Source organism: Gekko japonicus, unplaced genomic scaffold, assembly GCF_001447785.1.
Source record: "Gekko japonicus isolate JY-2015 unplaced genomic scaffold, Gekko_japonicus_V1.1 scaffold1654, whole genome shotgun sequence".
Lineage (NCBI taxonomy): Eukaryota > Metazoa > Chordata > Lepidosauria > Squamata > Gekkonidae > Gekko > Gekko japonicus.
This window is the reverse complement of record NW_015172605.1, coordinates 61,252-81,808: the sequence shown is the minus strand read 5'-3', so window position 1 is coordinate 81,808 and position 20,557 is coordinate 61,252. Positions and strand designations below refer to the sequence as shown.

General features: G+C 44.9%; 1 protein-coding gene across 1 annotated transcript in view; it reads left to right on the top strand.

Annotated features, from left to right (window-relative positions):
* LOC107119157 (matrix metalloproteinase-20-like) overlaps positions 1 to 9,253 on the top strand; it is a 25,174-nt gene extending 15,921 nt beyond the window's left edge. The window contains 6 exon segments of the mRNA XM_015421609.1: positions 3 to 24; positions 1,821 to 1,874; positions 1,876 to 1,934; positions 4,243 to 4,399; positions 7,375 to 7,478; positions 9,153 to 9,253. Of these exon segments, the coding sequence (XP_015277095.1) occupies positions 3 to 24; positions 1,821 to 1,874; positions 1,876 to 1,934; positions 4,243 to 4,399; positions 7,375 to 7,478; positions 9,153 to 9,253 (497 nt within the window).
* The last annotated feature ends 11,304 nt before the right edge of the window (positions 9,254 to 20,557 follow it).

Genomic DNA, 20,557 nt, shown 5'->3' with positions numbered 1-20,557 from the left:
AGAGCTTCTTTTCTTCAAGGACAGGTAAGAGTTCCAGTTGATCGAATTTGCATTGAGAACAGCACGTTTCATTTTCTGTAACGAATGTGCCCATGTGACAAAGTGTTGGTCTAATTCAGTTCTGCTCTCAGCCATGGTTCTTCTGTAGCTGTTTTTGCTCTTCTCTCTCATAAGAAGTGTCACTTGTTGGGTCACTGATTCTGTCGCCCAGATGGTCCAATCAGAACCAGCCTGAATGCCAAGTCTCACTGTTGACTGGTTTATCGGATCTGTTTATTACGGTACCCGGGAAAGAAGGGTATGAAACAGTGATAAGGGGGCAGTAGGACCAATGACACACACTCTATCCCAGAGGTGTTGAACTCGATTGTTATGAGGGCCAGATCTGACATAAATGTCACTTTGTGGGGCCGGGCCATGTGTACCATAAAACATAATTCCAGGTACCGGAGATTTAAACTGTATAAAGGACAGCAGCTTGTAAGCTCTGAGTTGGTGTATCCTCACTGCAAGGCCCCATGGACTGGGAGGGGGTGTAGAGGAAAACCCACATGGCTGGACTGGAGAGCCAGTGATGCAGCGCTGGGCAGATGCTCCCATGTTGCTTGACTGCTGCAGATGAGGTTGTTCTGCTGCACTGAAGCCACAACTGGAGTGGCTCCACCCACTCCTCTCCCCAAGCAGTGTTCTCTTCCCTTCCTTGCACCAATGGCTCGCAGGCTGCATAAGAGCCCTGGACAGGCCAGTTCTGGCCCTTGGGCCTTATGTTTGACACCCCTGCTTCTATCCATTGTGAAGTTTGCATTTTTGTATTCTTTGCTATTGGAATTCTTGGAAATTTCTCCCAGGCATTTTGAAGGAGAAAGCAGGAATTAATGCTCACATGCATGTTTACCAATTGGCAGCATAAGTATATACCTTGTACCTGCAGGCAGACAAGGCTATTTGGAAAGTTGTCCTCATGCACCCTCCCTTATGCATAAACATGGTTTCATTTAGTAAGTAGTTATGGCTTGATAATGACAAACAAGGATATCTTTGGGTTAGAAGCAAATTTCCACTTCTTGAATTCAGATATTCTGGTACCTGCACAGGGCCTTAGAACAGACACAAAAACAGGATTGGTGGTGGATCCAGTAGGTTGATCTCAGAAGTCTTCAGGTGATCTGGTCTGGGAATGGAATCCAGCAGGTGTGGGGACCAGCTCATAGATTGTCTGCTTACCTCAAATGTATATAGAACTACCATGTTCCTGCTGGAATTCCAGTGGCCAGTGGAATAAAGAAAAAAATGCTGTTGGCGATGGCATGACATCATTTCTGTGGAAACACTGAAGTGACATTAGGCTTCTCTTGGAATTGCCAAAAACTCTAAAGTTTTACCATAGAGTTTTTGGTAATATGTAGAGAGTCATGACATTAACCTCTGGATGTTTGCTGGCAATGACATCAGTCATCTCTAGGAATAGAAAACTCTCTGATAAAACCATAGATTCCTAGAGAGGACTGGTGTCACTTCCAGGGGGAAACCTAGAAGTGATGTCAGTACTGTCTAAGAACTGCCAAAAACTCAATGGTTCTAGGATCCTAGAGCATCATTTTGTCATCACACAGGCAACATGACATCACTTCTGGTGAATACCGAGAAGTAACTTGTGCTACCTGCACAGAGCCATTTTTTTAAAAAAAAATAATAATAATCCCAACAGGCCTTAGTGGGCTGGCCAGCTAGTACTGAGTGATTTTTACTGTTCTAAGCTGTCTTGTGAAGTGCTTTGTTCATTTAATTTTGAGTCTTCTTCCTTCTTTTCTTCTCAATAGGATCTTCTGGAGGAGACAAGCTCAACTAAAAAGCGTGCGGCCTCTCTCCATCACAATCAAACGTAGATGCTGCCTATGAAGTACCTGAGAGAGGAGTTGCTTATTTTTTCAAGGGTTTGTTTACTTTTGTGGTCTGACTGACGTTTAGTCCAAAAAACCCAATTATGACAAAGATTATTCATCCATTCAGTGTTGGCCTCAAGCATATACCATTTACTGAGATACTTTATCCTTATTCAACAACACTTTAAGAAAGTCTATTATGGCTGCTATTTTTATTAATAGATGAGAAATAAGCAAGATTTTCACAAGGCTACCAAGGGCCACATTAGAAATGATGATGGCACACATATGATTTTATTTTCACATTCACATATGATTTTTTTATTTGTTTATTGTACATCTGTATCATTGAGCCTCAAGCAGCCTCAAGGTGGATTACAGGGTTATAAAAGCAATGCGATAAGCATTACGGTAAAACTGGATTACACGATTAATGAACAATGAAATAAAAATAACACAATACAGCCAGTGGACTGGACTTTGCACCTCAATAATGCCCTCCCCTGGATAGCGCAAGCTAGCCCAATCTTGTCAGATTTTGGAAGTTAAGCAGAGTCAGCCCTGGCTGGTATTTGGATGGGAGACCACCAAGGAAGTCCAGGGTCGCTACACAGAGGCAGGCAATGGCAAACCACTTCTGAATGTCCCTTGCCTTGAAAACCCTATAGGGTCACCATAAGTTGGCTGCAACTCAACATAGGGATCCCAAGTCCCCCTGGGGGGGCGGGGAAAACCCCACCCCAGAGGCACGTTCCCCGGTGCCGCCGGATCGGGCCCCGGGGGGAACTCCACCCCAACGTACACGTCACCCGGAAGTGACGTGGGCACGCCGGGCATGCTGGGGGCGGGGCCATGGCCATACAAGGGAAAACTCTATGGTTTTCCCTTGTATGGCTGTGGCCCCGCCCCCAGCATGCCTGGTGTCCTCCTGTCACTTCTGGGTGACGTGCGTGCACACGCACAAGACGCCGGCCGGGAGCCCCCCGCTCCCGGCGAAGATAGACTTGGCAACCCTAACTCGACATCAGTGTAATACACACAATTAGAAGTGCAGTGTGATGGGGAAGGAGAGGTGCACCAACCCTGGGATTGTCAACTTCAGGTTGGGAAATTTCTGGAGATTTGGGGGTGGAGCCTGGGAAGGGTGGGGTTTCGGGAGGGGACGGGAAGGGAAGGGAAAGACTTCTATAGGCTAAAATGACACCCTCCAGAGGAGCTGTTTTCTCCAGGGGAACTGATCTGTGTAGCCTGGAGATCAGTTGTAACTCCAGGGGATCTCCAGGCCCTGCCTGGAGGATGGCAACTCTAACTGGCCCCGTCCTAGTCTCCCTTCTGTCCATTGCTCTTGCTGCCTCGTGTATCAGAGATGAGAAGGAAGTGGCTGGAATGACTGGAAGTAAATAGGTAAATCTTGGGGCAGGGAGAGACTTCAAAGCCCATTTTATTGTTAAGTCATAACCCCGCCGTGTTTGAATGGGAAAGGCCTGCAAAAGATGCCCCCCTGGTCATCTCCATTTTATAGGGTTGTCAGCTGCCTGGTGGGGGGAAAAATGTCCTTCCCCCATCAATAAAGGCTTAATGGGATTTTCCCATGAAAAGATTCAGCGCCCATTTCCGCCCATTTATTAAAGGGGCGGGATATTTTCCTGCTGGCCTGTTGGCAACCCTCTTCGCTTGGCCCTTGCTGTGTGCCAGTCCCAACTTTAGCAAGGGCACATGCTACAGTCGTTACCTATTTGCACCATCGCTCAGTTTAGAGCAGTGGGTATTCATAGCTGAAGCCTGTTTTATGAACCGCTAGGCCAAATTTATCTCACCAGTCGTATATTCATCCCTCTATCTATTTATGAGCTTTAGGGCCTCTATTTCCAGCTAACGGATAGTAATTAATAAATGCAAAACCAATAAAACAACAATATTTACATATAACATTGTTCAAAGTTCAGAACACTTTCGTAAGAGTCCAATGAAAACACCTCTTTCGTCGAACCCTCTTGAAAGCCTGCCGAAGTATAGACAGCGAAATTATGGGGGGGAACTCATTGAAAAGGGGAGGTTTTATAACCTCCTGGAAACTCAGTAAGGAGTTTGCTTCTCTTACAAAGGGTTGCCAGGTCCATGTTAGGACGGACCCTCGGGAAGGTGGAGTTTAACAAGGGGAGGGAGTGAGGTAGAATTCCACAGAGTCTGCCCTTGTGCCTGCAGAAAAGCTAATTTGGATTCAAGCCTCCACTGCCCAACTCAACTAGGGATTAAATTGTTTTAAAATGTTTACGACAAACTAGACTACACACACAAGGAAATTCAAGCTACAAATGCACGTCCAGCTAATGTATTATTATTTTTTTCTGTCTGCCAGGACCTCACTACTGGGCAACTCGCGGGTTCCAGATTCAGGGGCCCCCTCGGACCATTGCAGATTTTGGGTTTCCCAGGAATGTGCAGCACATAGATGCAGCTGTCTATCTGAAGGATGAAAGGAAGACACTCTTCTTTGTAGGAGAGGAATTCTACAGGTTGCTTTATCATTGCCTCTTACTAAAAATAGATAACAGGAGAACTCGGGTCAGTCATTAAAACATGATTGGCAGTAGACTGGCGGCTCTGAGTTGGATCCACCAGAAGAGCTTACAGGAGGTGTTGGCAGGGTGATTCTTGAGTCTTTGCCTTCCTTTCATAGCCTGTTATTTGTGCCAATACACCTCTCTGAAAATCAAGAGTACCTCAGAAATAAATGTGCCACAAGATGGAGAGAGGCTGCAGTAGAGTTCCTAAAACTGCTCAGGCGAAATAAGGTGCAGTGCCTGGGGAGGGTGGAGTTTGGGGAGGATGTGGTGTTACTTCCAGTTGATGCTCTAGGAGTGTTCCTTAATTTTTGTGGTGAAGACCATAGAGACTAGGGGAAAATCCTTGAGTGTGACTATGGAGACCATTTTTTTCTCCTTTTCATCAGTTTCTTAAGAGTGGAGTCGAGGGGAAGGAATTTCCCATCATTGTCCCCCCCCACTTCTGCGATAAATATTATTTTCAAGGTTCTCCTGATCTTCCAAAGAGGAGTTTCTTCAGGTAGCTTGGAGAAAGCAGGGAAATGCCTAATCTGCCAACACCTTATCTGAATTTTTCCAGAGTATCCAGACCTCGGGAAGGAAGGAGGCATAGCACAGCCCAATCTTATCAGATCTCAGAAGCTAAGCAGGGTTGGTAATTGGAAGGGTGACCACCAAGGACGACTATGCAGAGGAAGGCAGTGGCAAACTACCTCTGCTTCTCACTTGCCTTGATAGTTCCCTTGTTGTGGTCATCATAAGTCAGTTGCGACCAATGCTCCCTCTAAGCTGTGGAGTCTTGTGAGCAAAAATTCTACTTTGTGAGCTCCTGGCATTAAAGTTGTGAGTGAGCGATTTGGCTACTGCATAAATTAGTTTGCTCTGAAGCTGTTCTTCCTGAGCCAAGACAAAAAGTGTGAGCTGGAGGTTTGAAAAACTGTGAGCTAGCTCACACAAACTCATCTTAGAGGGAACACTGGTTGCAACTCGATGGCACTTTACACACACATCCAAACCTCGGTTTAGCCAAAGCTGATATAATGGGCAAGCTTCTCTTCTTAACAAAGTCCAGTGAAACCGAGTCTCCAAGCTGTCTACCAACCACTTGGCAGATTCAGTTAAAACAAAAATTGGTGCAACCATGTACATGACAGCATCATTAAATAAGAGCAAACCGTTAAATTAATTACATAAGAGCAAAAAACGCAATTGCTGATAAATTTTGTGTAGTTCCTCCCACATGCTCCCCCCCCTCCCGTTTTTACACGTGTACAGACCCTAAAGTTACACTGAAGGAGTCTCATTGGAACTGTTTAACAGGGCTTGGATCAGGACACCTGGGGTGAAGCTATAAAACCTGTCTGGCCTCTGAATTACCCTGGTGTTAAAGCCACGTGTTTTCTACCTCTGCATGAATTTCTCAGCAGTGAATTTATGATAATCTTTAAAATATTTATTTATTTATTTATTTATTGCACTTATATCCTGCTCTATCTCATGATGGGCTCAGAGCAGCTCACAACAGACACAAAACACAGGTGACTATATAATTAAAAACCACCCAAATAACCCTGACCTGGATAGTTCAGTTAAGCCCGATCTCATCAGATCTCGGAAGCTAAGCAGGGTTGACTCTGGCAAGTACTTGGATGGGAGACCTCCTTGGAATACCATGTTGAAAGGACAGGGGCAGGCTTTATTGAGCCACCTCTCTGAATATCCTCCAGGCCCTCAGTAGGAGTCAGTCACCAGAGGTCGACATGACTTCCAGGTGCAGACACACACATACACACACAAATACAAAAATACCAAAAAAAAAACCAACCAACAACCATCCAAATAAAACAGGATGGCAGCTAAGAAACATAACACTACTCCATAGCATCCCAATATGCTTGCTATTAAACATTAGCATCCTAATTGTAATTTGCTGAGCTTTCCATTAACTTTTTTTTAAAGGCCCAATCCAGTGAAATACTGGATTGCAAACGGGGTTAGTTTGACATCTTTTGTCACCCTGATTTCCTCTTCCTGTGCAGCTGATGGCCAAGGGCAAGCTGAGCCCCTGCACTGCATTGGGATCCTCTTGACCATGCCATGATGCCATCCCAAACAGTAGCTTGGGTAGTTTGGCCAGAGAAGCAGCCTGCCTGCAGGGGAATGCAAACAAACAGAAGGAAGTGGGCATGTTCAGATTCCAAAACTAATTATAGAATTCCTCAAAGGCAACCATAAGACAAGCAAAGTGGAACACAGAGGACCTGCTGGAGACCAACAAGGAAGAACTGAGAAATTCACTCCTCCGCCCACACACAAATGACTGCTTGCAAGGGTTTCTTTACAGAACACAGCTGGTGGTATTGCCACAAAATCTGGTAATGGCCACTGGCTTAGAGGGCTTTAGATAAGGATTAAGGCAATGCTGTGGCGAAAAGGCCCATGGACCACTATTAGCCATGATAGTGAAGTAAAAATATCTCTGCACCTTTGAATATCAGATGCTGAGCTCAACCAACAGGGATGATTATCACTTCCTTTCTACTGGACGTGGGTATTCAGAAGCATCTGACTAACCACTGTGGGAAACAGAATGCTAGACAAGCTAGACCCTTGGTCCGACCTGTGGTCTTATACATTTACAGCCAGAGACCAAAATTGGTCTCATCCAACCAGCAATCTGTATGCCTGCTCAAGAGTACTTATGAATCAGTGAAAAATGTGACTGCAGTTCCAGCAAGATCTTGGGTATTGCGCCAATATCTTAAATGTGTGTCAAAGTATATTGATAAATGGCTTGGATCCAGTGGCTTCCTTTCCACCACGCTGGAACCTATCACACTCTTCCATGAAGGATTCCTTCACTGGATGAAGAGGGAGTCACTGGAACCAACCCACTTGTATAGAGACAGTAAATTCCCCTCAGTGATGCCCCTCTCTCTTAAAAGCTTTGATGAAGCCAAAAGAGCAATGGAGAAGGACTTCCCAAGGAGCACTGAGGATGAATTTTCTGGAATCAATGGCAGAATAGATGCGGCAGTGGAGGTGAACGGTGAGTATTTTGCACGTGGAGACACTCATTCCTCCAAGTCATTTCGTTCTTATATTATAGGGCAAAGCAGGTAAAGATGCCAAATGGATGTTCCACAGTGCACATTCCACCCTGCCTACAATTAAAATGGACTCTGACCTCAGAACCAGCTGCTTTACATAAGAACATAAGAGACGTCAATGTTGGATCAGGCCAAAGGCCCATCCAGTCCAACACTCTGTATCACACAGTGGCCAGAAATACCAGTGCCATCAGGAGATCCACCAGTGGGGCCAGGACATTAGAAGCCCTCCCACTGTTGACCCCCCCAAGCACCAAGATGACAGAGCATCACTTGCCCCAGAGCCCCTATCTATACCTTGTGGCTAATAGCCACTGATGGACCTCTGCTCCATATGCTTATTTAATTCCCTTTTGAAGCCGTCCATGCTTGTAGCCGCCACCACCTACTGTGGCAGTGAATTCCATGTGTTAATCACTCTTTGGGTGAAGAAGTACTTCCTTTTATCCGTTCTAACCCGACCGCTCAGCAATTTCATGGAGTGCCCACGGGTTCTTGTATTGTGAGAAAGGGAGAAAAGTACCTCTTTCTTTACCTGCTCTTTCCCATGCATAATCTTATAAACCTCGATCATGTCACCCCTCAGTCGTCTTTTCTCCAAGCTAAAGAGCCCTAAGCGCTTTAACCTTTCCTCATAGGGAAAGTGTTCCAACCCTTTTATCATTCGAGTTGCCCTTTTCTGCACTTTTCCCAAAGCTATAATATCCTTTTTAAGGTGTGGTGACCAGAACTGCACACAGTATTCCAAATGAGGTCGCACCATTGATTTATATAGGGGCATTATGATATTGGCTGATCTGTTTTCAATCCCCTATGGATAGTCCAATTGCCATCCCAAGCAGGGTTATACCCTTCCAAGTCCATTGAAGTCAGTGGAGCTAGAAGCAAGGATATCACTGACAATATCTTCTCATGAGTCCTTGTTCAGGGTTCTGTGCCACAGAATGTTTGATGGGTATCAAATCTTTGGCAGATGCAAAAAACCCAGCCAAAACTCAGTAGAATTATAGAATTCCCTTTCTCCTGCGGCTCCTGTATCTCTTCCTAGTTTTTAAATTACTGTTTTATAACCAGATAGTCTGGCAATTGTGTATTAATAAATCAGTAAAACTGGTAGGTGGAAACAGAACAAATGATACGACCACACAAAGGTGGCTGGGGATATTATGATATTGGCTGATCTGTTTTCAATACCCTATGGATAGTCCAATTGCCATCCCAAACAGGGTTATACCCTTCCAAGTCCATTGAAGTCAGTGGAGCTAGAAGCAAGGATATCACTGACAATATCTTCTCATGAGTCCTTGCTCAGGGTTCTGTGCCACGGAATGTTTGATGGGTATCAAATATTTGGCAGATGCAAAAAACTCGGCCAAAACTCAGTAGAATTATAGAGTTCTCTTTCTCCTGAGGCTCCTGTATCTCTTCCTAGTTTTTAAATTACTGTTTTATAACCAGATAGTCTGGCAATTGTGTATTAATAAATCAGTAAAACTGGTAGGTGGAAACAGAACAAATGATACGACCACACAAAGGTGGCTGGGGATTTCACTGACCCTACACTGTTGGTTTAGTAGGTGCAGTTTTTCATTTCCTTCCTTTCTTTTTTTTAGGATTCATTTATTTCTTTCTGGGACCTAAAGCCTATAAATATGACAAAGAAAAGGAAGATGTTGTGAACGTTGTAAAATCCAGCTCCTGGGTTGGTTGCTGAACTGCAGAAGGTGTTGGATAGTCACAGTGAGACTGGAGTTACTGAGAACTGCAGAGCGTGTGAGACAGAACCAAATACTTTCACTTCCTTCTTCAGAAATGTGATGACAAAGTAGAGAAAGCAATACTCATGCCAATAAATCACACAACCGCATTACGGAAAGCTTAAAAATTCCTCAACCCATAGCTTTGGACATGTCTGCCCATATAGTTCCAGGGTAGCAAAAGAAGTGTGTCTCAGTGTGAGGAATGTCCCTGCTTTGATGCTATGTTTCTGAGTTGTCCCTCTGTCCTTCCTTTTAATGACAGGATAATGTATGAGAGCAACTGCATGCACTATAGAAATGCTAAATATTAAGAAGTCCCTGATTCTCTATATTTCCACCTTTCTCAGTATGAGAACAATCTTCTGTTATAGAGACCTTTTTGTAGGCCCCCCAAACTTTAGAACTAGATTCTCATTTCCCCACAATACAGCTTGATTCTTTTTATCTTTCTGCTCAGTCTGTTTAGGGAATGCAGAATTGTCAGGAAATGGTCCTGACACATCTTCTTAATGTCATAAAACACCCCTGTTACATGGAACATGTCTCTTAAGGAAGCACACTCTGTTGCATGCAAGGACCACACCGATGGTCATTGTTCATATAAAACTGTTGTCTCCTCTTTCAACATCTATGTCTCTCTTTCCCAAGTGTGGCCCCATCTGCAGATAGCTAAACCCACGGATTGGGGCCACACTTACCCCCAAACAGATTTTTCTGGAAACTTGGGAGACGCCTAGGTTTGCAGAAAAATCTGAAAAGTTAAAAAAAAAATTATTGGAGGGTTTAAATCCCTCTGAATTAAATGTTGAGCAGCTGGAGAAGGGCCCAGTGCTTGCTGCTGCAGCAGCAGTGGCCAGTTTGGTGCAGTGGTTAAGTGTGCGGACTCTAATCTGGGAGAACCGGGTTTGATTCCCCACTCCTCCACTTGCTGTTCTTGAAAAAAGAGCAGTTTCTGTCAGAGTTCTCTCAGCCCCACCTACCTGTCTGTTGTGGGGAGGGGAAGGGAAAGGAGTTTGTAAGCCGCTCGGAGACACCTTTGGGTAGTGAAGGGCAGGGTATAAATCCAATCTCTTCTTCATCTCTCCTTCACTAGTGGGCCTGGCCATGGCAGTGGAGCCTGAAAACTACCAGTGGGCTGGGCCATGACAGTGGAGCCTGGGAACTACTGGCAGGCTTTGTCATGGCCGCAGTGGGGCCCAGGAGCTGTCCTGGCCATGGAGGTGGCGGAGCTCAGGAGCTGCCAGCAAGCTTGGCCATGGCTGCAGTGAAGTCCAGGAGCCACTCCAAGTACAGCCACAGCGGCGGTGGAGCTCAAGAGCCACTCCGAGCCCAGCTGCAGTGGTGGCAGAGCCCAGCAGCCCCTCTGGGCTTGGAGCGGCTCTCAGACACCACTACCTCTGTGGCTGGGCCCTAAGGGAGTCATGATGGATGGCGATGGGAGGAGTTGGATTCCCCCCACACACGTTTTGTGGGTCCCCCACTTTTTCTCTTTTTTTAACAATCCCTAATTTTACTGCCATGTGATGGTTTCCACTGGCAGGTGAGTACTCCTTTAAGCCACTAAGATCTCTGGCCAGCTCAGATGTTCTACATACGTTGGACATGAGCCAACCAGCATTAAGGACCTTACAGATCTTCAGTGAGGGAGCTTTAACATTCCCCCACTGAAATCAATAGCTCTTAAAAGTGCTTTGCTTGAGTTTGATTATGCTTCTCATGTGTTGACAGTCCTTTAAATTTGCTTCCATGCTCTTTCCTTGTTTCACCAGAGTAAAAAAACACACACATTGATCAGCAGACCCAGTTGCTGGTCTCTGGCATGGAATGTTGTTTGCCTCAAGATGTAGATTGGCTCCAGTTTGCATTTGAGAAGGCCCACAGTAAAGCTGTGATCTGGTCACTCTATGCTACATTACTGCTGTCCTTCGGAGGGAGAATGTTGTAAGGCATTCTGGGACCCCACTAGGGAGAAAAGTAGCATATAAATGAAGTAAATAAATTGTTCACATTTATCATACGGCAAAAGGTCATGTGAATTGGACCTAACAGAAATAACTAGGGTTGTTAGGTCTTACCTGGGTCCCAGGGGGAGCTCCAGCCCAGCTCCTGGAGACTTTGCACGCGCAAAGTGCACACTCTGCAATGATATCACCTAGAAGTGAGGTCATCGCACCAGGCACGTTGTGCAGGGGACATTCTAGCATTTGGGTAAAAAAAACCCTCTATGGTTACCATAAAGTTTTAACCCAAATGCTAAAGCACCCCACACACGATGAGGCTCTTTAGGGACCAGAAAGTGTGGAAACCCCACCTCCATCAGGAGGTTGGCAACCCTAGAAGTAACTTTCCAGAAATAAATGGAACAGGGGCAATAAAAGAATAAAACATTTGGAATTGACTTATTTCGAGTCAGATCATTAATCCATCTAGCTCAGGTAAAGTCTGCTCTGAGCCATTACTACTTGCTGGCAGAGAAGGGCCTTTCCTCAGACATGATCCTTTACATGTGGAGATGCTACGGATGGAAATGGGACCTTCTGCGGGCAATGCAGGGGCACTCCCTCTGAGCCACTGACCCTTCTCTAACAAATTCTGATTTAATGACTTCAGTTTAGCATTCTTTGGAGGCCAGCTTCTCCTCCTTCAAAACGGTAATCTAAAATTTCCTTTTCTCCTCAATCAGCATCAATGAACCCTTGAGTATGACTGAAAAGGAATAACTTTTATCTTTTGTTGGAAACCCATAATTGGGTTTGCAACACATGCGGAAATCGGCAAAGGCACAGGTTGTCATCTGAGCATTGGCAACTAGCAGCAGCTTTTGGTGGGCGGGCAGTGATGTTGCATGATGGTATGCAACATCATGACATCACTTCTAGTTTGTCCTCAGCGGTGACATTATGATGCTCTAGGAATTTGCTTATATCTCTGGAGGGTTTTACTACCCGCCTCCATCCCTTGCTCCCGGTGAAGCAAAGAAGTCCAGGGGGGCCTGTGTCCATGGGCCAGACCTTGCTTACTGTCCCCAGGGGGTGGCAATCCTAGCAAGGAGGACTCAAAGCAAATGAGAAATCTCATCCTGACCTTCTGGCTCGAATCCTCTTGCTGGTTCTATCCCTACCTCCAACTTCCCATCACTGCTTAGTCCATTTCTTCCCCCCCCCTTGTGCCTCTCCCTCCCATCTCTTTACTGCCTGCTCTTCCCCTTCCTTTCCCACCTCCCTCTTGCTACTTGTTATTATTATTATTTATTGAATTTATACCCTGCACTATACGGCAAATTGTTTCATTCCCCATACCCTTCCTGCTGTCTCCTCTTCTGCTTCCCCCTTCCCTTCCCTCCCCACTCCCCTCTGCCACTTGTTCAGGATTGCCAGACCCAGCCTGGCAACCAACAGGAGACAAGGAGAGTGGGGACCCAGGGGGTGGCCTTCAGTGTGATGTCACTTCTGGCTTTTCACCCAGATGACATCACACCTGTCTAGGAATTGGCTGAAACTCTATAGTAAATCCATAGAGTTTACAGTGATTCCTGGAGAGGACTGGCATCACTTCTGGGCTTTCCCTGAAGGGGATGTCTGTCCTCACTAGGTAGAAATGGCCAGAAACTCCATGATTTTACCATAGAGTTTTAGCCAGTACCTAGAGAGGGATGACATCACTTCTGTGTTACTCTAGAAATAATGTCATGTCATTGGCCAACAACAGTCATTTCTTTGCTTTTTCTCCCATTGACATTCATCCCCTTGCTACTGACTCCTTCTCCTCCTCAGGGTGCTTTTGGCCAGCACCACTGAGTTAATGCTGGATGCCATTTTGGGTTGCTATGATGCACAGGTCTGCCTGGATTCCATTTTTTGCAGATATCTGTGCATCGCTTTTTACTTTTTTTTCCCAACAAACTTGGAGTTTGCAGAAAGCTATATCCTAAAAGCAGTGAATGTCTGTTACAAATAAAGAAATGCACCTATTTGTTTGAACAGTTATTAGCAATCCCCTGTTGAAACGAATAGGTTAAGAGACTTAGGTGGGATCAGGGCTGCCACCAGCTTTCCTTGCAAAGTGAGGCTGCCATATTTTTAGGTGCCTTTGAAGGAATGAGTGGACAACCTGTAACTTATTCGTAACCAACAGAAATCTCTAAAGCTCGGTTTACAAGTCCAATTGTCTATGTGTATTTTAATGTCTATAAAGTGTTAGCATCAGTAATATATATATATATCTTAAATAAACACAATTATTTTTTTCTTCACTCCATCAGTTCAAAATTGTCTTTTTTCTCCATTTCAGAAGCTTTTGCCTACTTTTAATGAACACCTTCCTTCAACAAATAATGGATTACTTAAACTACCTCTTACTCTCATTTAGCACCCTGCCTTGTTCACAGTCAGGATTGCTTAAGCACAATAAGGGTGGTGGTGCTGACAGGGCTGCCAGCCTCCAAGTTTCACCTGGAGATCATCTAGAATTACAACTGATCCCCAGACTGTAGATCTCCTGCAGAAAAGTGCTCTGTTGGTGGGTGGTCTCTATGGCATTCTCCTACCAACCTAGCAGTTCGAAAGCAAGAAATTGTAAGTAGATAAATAGGTACCACTTTGGTGGGAAGGTAACAGCATTCCGTGTGCCTCAGTGTCTAGTCATTCCAGCCACATGACCATGGAAACATCTTCAGACAGCACTGGCTCTTCGTCTTGGAAACGGAGATGAGCACCGCCCCCTAGAGTCAGATTTGACTGGCTTTCAAGCAAGGGAAACCTTTACCTTTACCTCTATGGCATTATACCCAACTGAGGTCTCTCCCTTCCCAAAACCCCACCCTCCCCAGGCTGCATGCTCAGATTTCTAGAACTTTCCCATTCCATAGCTGGCAATCCAAGTGGTGGTGATCTCGATACTGAGCTAAAGATGGGTAAGGTTGAGTGTGTCAGGTGGAGAAAGTTTAATAACAGAAGAGGTGTCCTGCTAGGTGAGACCAGCAGTCCATCTCATCCAGCGTCTTGTTTCATACGGTGGCCAACCAGTTGCCCTGATGGGCTAACAAGGCACAGGTAGGTCTTATCTGTGGGAATCTGTGGTCAAGGCCTTTGCCTAATGTTGACTTCTGGCATTCAGATTCCAATTTTGTAACTATATTGCCTCAACAGATTAAAGTATAACCAATGGGAGAATGGGGCACCAGCCACCACTGTGTGGGAGTTTTTAACTAGAAATTTTCCTATTCTAAAAACCTTTCATTCTTTAAATATAATCTATAATGGGGGGGGGGGACAAGATTGGCTGGGTCATGCATATTATCCTAATTTCTTCACTTCAGTAAACTGCTCCAGTAATCCATTTTTTTTGCATCTCAGAGGGGACTTAGATTTTCCAGATGAGCATAGGCCATCATTGTGAAGAAACAGTGGATCTCCTTGAAGAACAGAGTGGGATAAAAATTCACTAAAGAAATAAAGGAGTCCCTGCAGTCTAACAAATGAAGACTTGAGAGGGGGCATTTTTTGTTACACCTTTGCAGCAGCGTTGACAACCATATCAATAGGTACATTGGCCACCCACTCCTATGTAGAAGTCCCCACCCCCACCTCGGCTGTGTTCTCTAGGGCTTACTCCAAAGTGATCACGTACCTTAAAGCAAGATGTCAGTTGCCCAACCATTTCCAACATTCGGCTCTTGGGAAAACAAAAGGAAATACTGCCCACAACTGAGAATTTCATAATGAACAGCTGATTTCTATAAATATTTTTAAAGGTACTTCCTGGTCTTGGGGTTTGGTCTGAAACATTCAATATGAGCTTTTTATGGGTTAGTCAGACTGTTTAGGTCATGGAATATTTATTCACTTGGATACCTGTGTGTGTGTGTGCCGATGTGGATGTCTAGAGGGTGCTCAGAAATCCCTTCAGCCACTTGTTAGGTGTGGCAGAAGAGAGGAAGGTGTTCTCAGCATTCCATATCTGTGACTCATTTTTCAGAATATTGTTTTCCATGTGATCAATGGAAGGATTCAGTTAATATCTTGCACCATATTTTCATATATCTCCTTCCCTTGGGTGGCCCTAGAGTGCAGACCAAGAGATGTGCACCATCGGGACAACCAAGGGAGGGGGGGAAGTTGTTTCTCCAAATCTGGAAACTTTAAGAAACAAAAAAAATTGGGGGCCGGGTATTTTAAAAAGCCCTTTTTAAAGAAGGATAGCCAATATCATTTTGGTTCACTATAGCAAAGCAAAATGCCACTGACAATGGAAAGAGGAAAGGGGCCAAGCAGCAGTAGAGCCGGAGGGATGTCACTTAATTTGGGGGAGGGGTGATTATTTTGTGTGTGTGTTTGTGTGTGCTTGAGAGCCTGGAAGTCATGGTGACCAGTGTTCCCTCTAAGCTGAGTCAGTGTGAGCCAGCTCACAGTTGCTTAGCCTCCGGCTCACACGTTTTTGTCTCCACTCAGGAAGGATGGCTCCAGAGCCAACTAATTTATACAGTAGCCCAGTCACTCGCTCACGACTTTAATGCCAGTAGCCCACAAAGTAGAATTTTTGCTCACAGGACTCCATGGTTTAGAGGGAACATTGATGGTGACTTCTGGTGAACCTTAGGCTAGGACATTTCTAGGGTTGCCAAGTCGCGGTGGGGGATCGTAGGTCTTCACAGAATCCTTGCCCCGGGGACAGCGAGATGCGTTGTACCCGCCGTCGCCAGGATCTGACGCTACGTGTTGCTCTGGCAACGGGGCTCCAAACAGCCAGACCTGGTGACGGCGGTGCAACGCGTCTCGCCATCCCCGTGGCAAGGATTCTGCAAAGACATGCAGATCCCCCACCGTGATTTGGCGAGATTTGGCAGGCCTAGACATTTCAGAAAGGTGGCTTATATTATCTGCTTCTGCATCCCAGCCCTGGTATTCATTGGTGGTTGCTCTTCCAAGTACTTGCCAGGGTCAGCCCTGCTTAGCTTCTGAGATCTGATGAGATCGGGTTAGGGCAGATATGGCTTAATTTCAACCACTATTCTACCCAGGGCTCTAGTCGGGGGGGAGCTCTCAGGTACGGAGCTCCGGAAGAGAACCTCTAGGGGGCGGGGCGGTCACGTGGTGAAGCCCCGCCCCCTTCTTTACCCCGCCCTCTGCTTCGATCCTCATTCCGTTTGGGAATGAGGATGAAGCAGGAGGGTAAGTAGCCGGGCCTTCTGACACACTTCCGGTGATGTCAGGGGGTGTGGCCTTCTGTCACTTCCGGTGATGTCAGGGGGCGTGGCATATGCAAATAAGTTATGCTAATGAGTTATGCTAATGAGCTCCGGCAGCTCTTTTTCTACAACAAGACCCCTGATTCTACCCACTTTGCTAACCTCTCATCCTTAAAATATGTGTAGCACACATTATAGATAGGTCTTACCTGTGGAATCGAACACACTCACAGGTAGAGAATAAAGGAACCTTGTAATATGCCCCTAGCTGTTACTGTATGTGTTTCTCTTATAACAACAGGAAACAAATTCAGTCACGTGGCTAGCTTCTAGACAAGTCACATGAGCACATGAACACACATGAAGCTGCCTTCTACCAAATTGGACCCTTGATCCATCAAGGTCAATATTCTTTACTCAGACTGGCAGCAGCTCTTGAGGGTCTCAGTTCACAACAAGAACTCCAGTTTATGAAAACTCTACATTATAAATATGAAGCAGTTTCCAACCTGCAAGAATAAGAGAAAATAAAAGCTCTATTATTCTTCATTCATACTCTCATGAAGTCCTGAGTAAGAAAGGAAAGGGTGGTAGATCTTCACTTTTGGGGTTATGCATGTTGTGAGCAGGGAAATAAATATTTTTATACCAATGAAAATGGCATCTCCATATCATTACCTCCCCAGTAACGTGCAGTATCATTGTGCAATCTGAATTTTTAAAATTAAAAATGCCTTTTAAAAGCAGCAGTTAGAACAACAGTTAACATCTAAGGCAATTCCCAGCATGTGTGCCAAACAGCATGTCAGATTCGCTGAGGGTTTGGGTCTCCAGCCAAGAGACTAAGTCTCTAAGGTACACTGTGGTTCAGCTTGTTCCCTGTATGTTTGGCCATGTACAACACTTGTCTTTTCTCCCCTCTTCTCCACACACGTAACATAGTGGGGGAGTTGGCATTTGGGCCAAAAAGGCTGCCTACCCCTGATTGAAGGACTGAGGAAAGGACCCTTCGCACCATTGTTTCCCCAGTGCCTTCATCCTTAACTACTGCTGACTGGAGGATCCATAGTCTCCAGCAAGCTGGGGTGAAAAAAAGCCTCTTCCCTCGGGACAAAAACATCTGGTGCTACCTAGCCCCAGTTCCTAAGTGGCTCATTTGGGGGTTCGGGGCTTGTAGTGAAAGATTGTACCATTTGGAAACATCCCCTTTTATGATAAGGAAATGGTGGAGTTGTCCAAACTCATTGCCTTAGTTTGTTCCACAACAAGGTTTAGAGAATGTGAAATGAGATGTTTTAGTTGCTGTTTAAGCTTTTTAAAGTTATTCTTCCCTTTGTTAATCTGTCTGTGAACCCAGAAATATTACAGAGTTATTTCCCTCACAGGTGTTTGAAGGATAACCGCATGTACGTACATTAAAACCACCTGAGGGCCAGTGACACGCAAGGAGAGTGAGAAATTAAAAAAACAAAGTACCTCATCTGTAAGGACTCCAAATTATGAAGTATTCAAAAGCCGGTATGTGGCAATGTTCAAGAGTTCACCGTACACAATGTACACAATATATATACACCAATGTATAAAAATGCAAGTTGTCAAAAACCTCTCATGAATACTACCACTGCACTCCTTGCCAAAAAGAAAGATATATTTCCCTCAGCAATTATTTCTTCAGAGTCCTCTATGTCTCTGGGAAACAGTGAAACCAAAAAGTATGTCACATGTAACTAATCAAAATTGTGACAGGTACAAAAATATGTACCTGCCAATCAGCAAGAGTGCACTGTACACTGTGTACATAATATAGCTGCTAGTGTACAAAAAGTGTAATCTGTTAAAAACCACTTATAAATCAAGCTCTACTTCTTGACAAGGGGAAGGGCGTATTTCACATCCTGAGGTATCATTCCCCTGGGGTACTCTGCCTCTGGGAATCCATAAAATACCTATGCAACTCAAAGTAGACTGAAATAGCAGCTAGTCTCATTAGGCTACAGAAAAATCAAAACATACATAACAGAATGATATATGTTTGTCAGATAAGTTGTTCATGGCCTTTTATGTAGCTATGGTAAAATTTCAAGCATTTATTTCACCTTAACCCTATTCAGAGGGTACATTGTTTGGGCATTATGTACATGGATCATAATGACAGAACATGATGGGTGGCCATGTTAGTCTGTCCATAGCAGTAGAAAAGAGCAAGAATCCAGTAGCACCTTAGTAAAAAGCCCAGTAGCACCTTTAAGACTAACCAACTTTGTTGTATATAAACATTTGAGAAACACAGCTCTCTTCGTTTCTTGAAAGCTTATACTACAATAAAGTTTGTTGGTCCTAAAGGTGCTACTGGGCTTTTTACTGTTTTGCAGCAACAGACTAACACAGCTAACTCCTCTGGATCTAGGACCATGGAAAGTAGCACCTTAGAGACTAACAACATTTGTGGCAGGGTATGAGCTTTCATGAGTCACTGTTCGTGTCTTCAGACTACTGGACTCTTGCTCTTTTCTAATGGATCATAATGTACATTATGTACATGGATCATAATGAAAAATCTACATGCATGTCCTAGCAAAACTATACATAGGAACCAAGCCACTAAAATATCCAGGATATAGATTGTGCACTTTTCTGTATACATTATTGCTTGTGTACATCAATGAATATGTGACAAGTTCATAATTAAATACATAGTATACACAGATATTGTGTTGCGCACTGGACCACAGTGAGCTTCCAACACTGCAGCCATAATACTTGATTGAAACCTTTGTTTTATACATAGTACTAGGAGTAATGCCCATTGTAGGAAGAAATACAACGAGATCTAGAAGGAAGCTCCAGATGAGTGTCCCAACTTTGTCTGGTGGGGTGGCAGAGGGAAGCAGAAAATGGAGGGAGGCAAGCCATGTTTCTTTCCTTCTGCTTAGCTATAAGGCAAGGCTGTCTCAAGTAATTTTGCTGCCCCAAGTGGGTAGAATGGGAGGACAGCCTCATGGTAACAGATATGGTTCTCTCTACCTCTGACTTATTTTTTGAGGGGGAGGGGGTTTTATGCAGTGGCAGCTAAGGCAGAAAAGTACCTCCTCCTGTGCCATGTTTTCTGGGTTCCAAGGGTCTGGAAAGTAGTTCCATAGCTGATTACACGGTTGCCAACTCTGGGTTGGAACATACCAGTAGGTTTGAGGGGTAGAGCCTGGGGAGGGCAGGGTTTGGGGTGGGGAGGGACCTCAGCAGGGTATAATGCTATAGAATCCACTGCCCAAAGCAGCCATTGTCTCCAGGAGAACTGATCTTGATCATCAGGACATCAGTTTTAATAGGTCACATTGGCTGTCATACAGGGGCCATCTCAGCAGGATATAAGGACACAGAGTCCACCATTTTCAACAGGGGAACTGATCTCTGCCATCTGGAAAGCAGTTGTAATTCTGAGTGATCTTCAGCCTTCACCTGGAGATTTGCAACCATGGTTTCCCCCAACAGATACTAAGGGGAAATTTATTTTACCTCAGAACATCAACAGCAAACTGTTTAGAATGTTATAGGGAAAGGCCAGTGAGGCTGCATATGCAAACGACCTCTGTGTTCCGAGGCAAAGACGAATCAGGCCACATATGCAAATGACCTCTGTGTTCTGACTGGCTGTGGAGGGGAGAGGAAGAGCAAACTGTTTAGAATGTTGGAGGCAGGACTCAGGCAAATAGGGAGACCCTCTGAATGACAGATCGGAGAGCGAACTGATTTTGGAGCATGTTGGAATGTTCAGGGGAGTCCATGACCAAAATAGAATTATATATACCGGAGGATACTTTATTGCTATGCTAATTATTTCACCATTACCCAAAGGGCTGCCCTCTGTGTGGATAATGAAAGCAGCACAACTGTTGACTTTCACACTAGCCAACTGAAGGACCTTAGCAACATTGCCTGCTGTGAGCATCTAAACCTTCAGGTCATCCTCCACCACCCAAGATGTTCTGACTATTCAGGAAATGAGAGGGCTTCATGAAAAACTGCAGTGCATCAGCAGTTGCTTGTTCACTAGCCAAAACACATACAGACACCA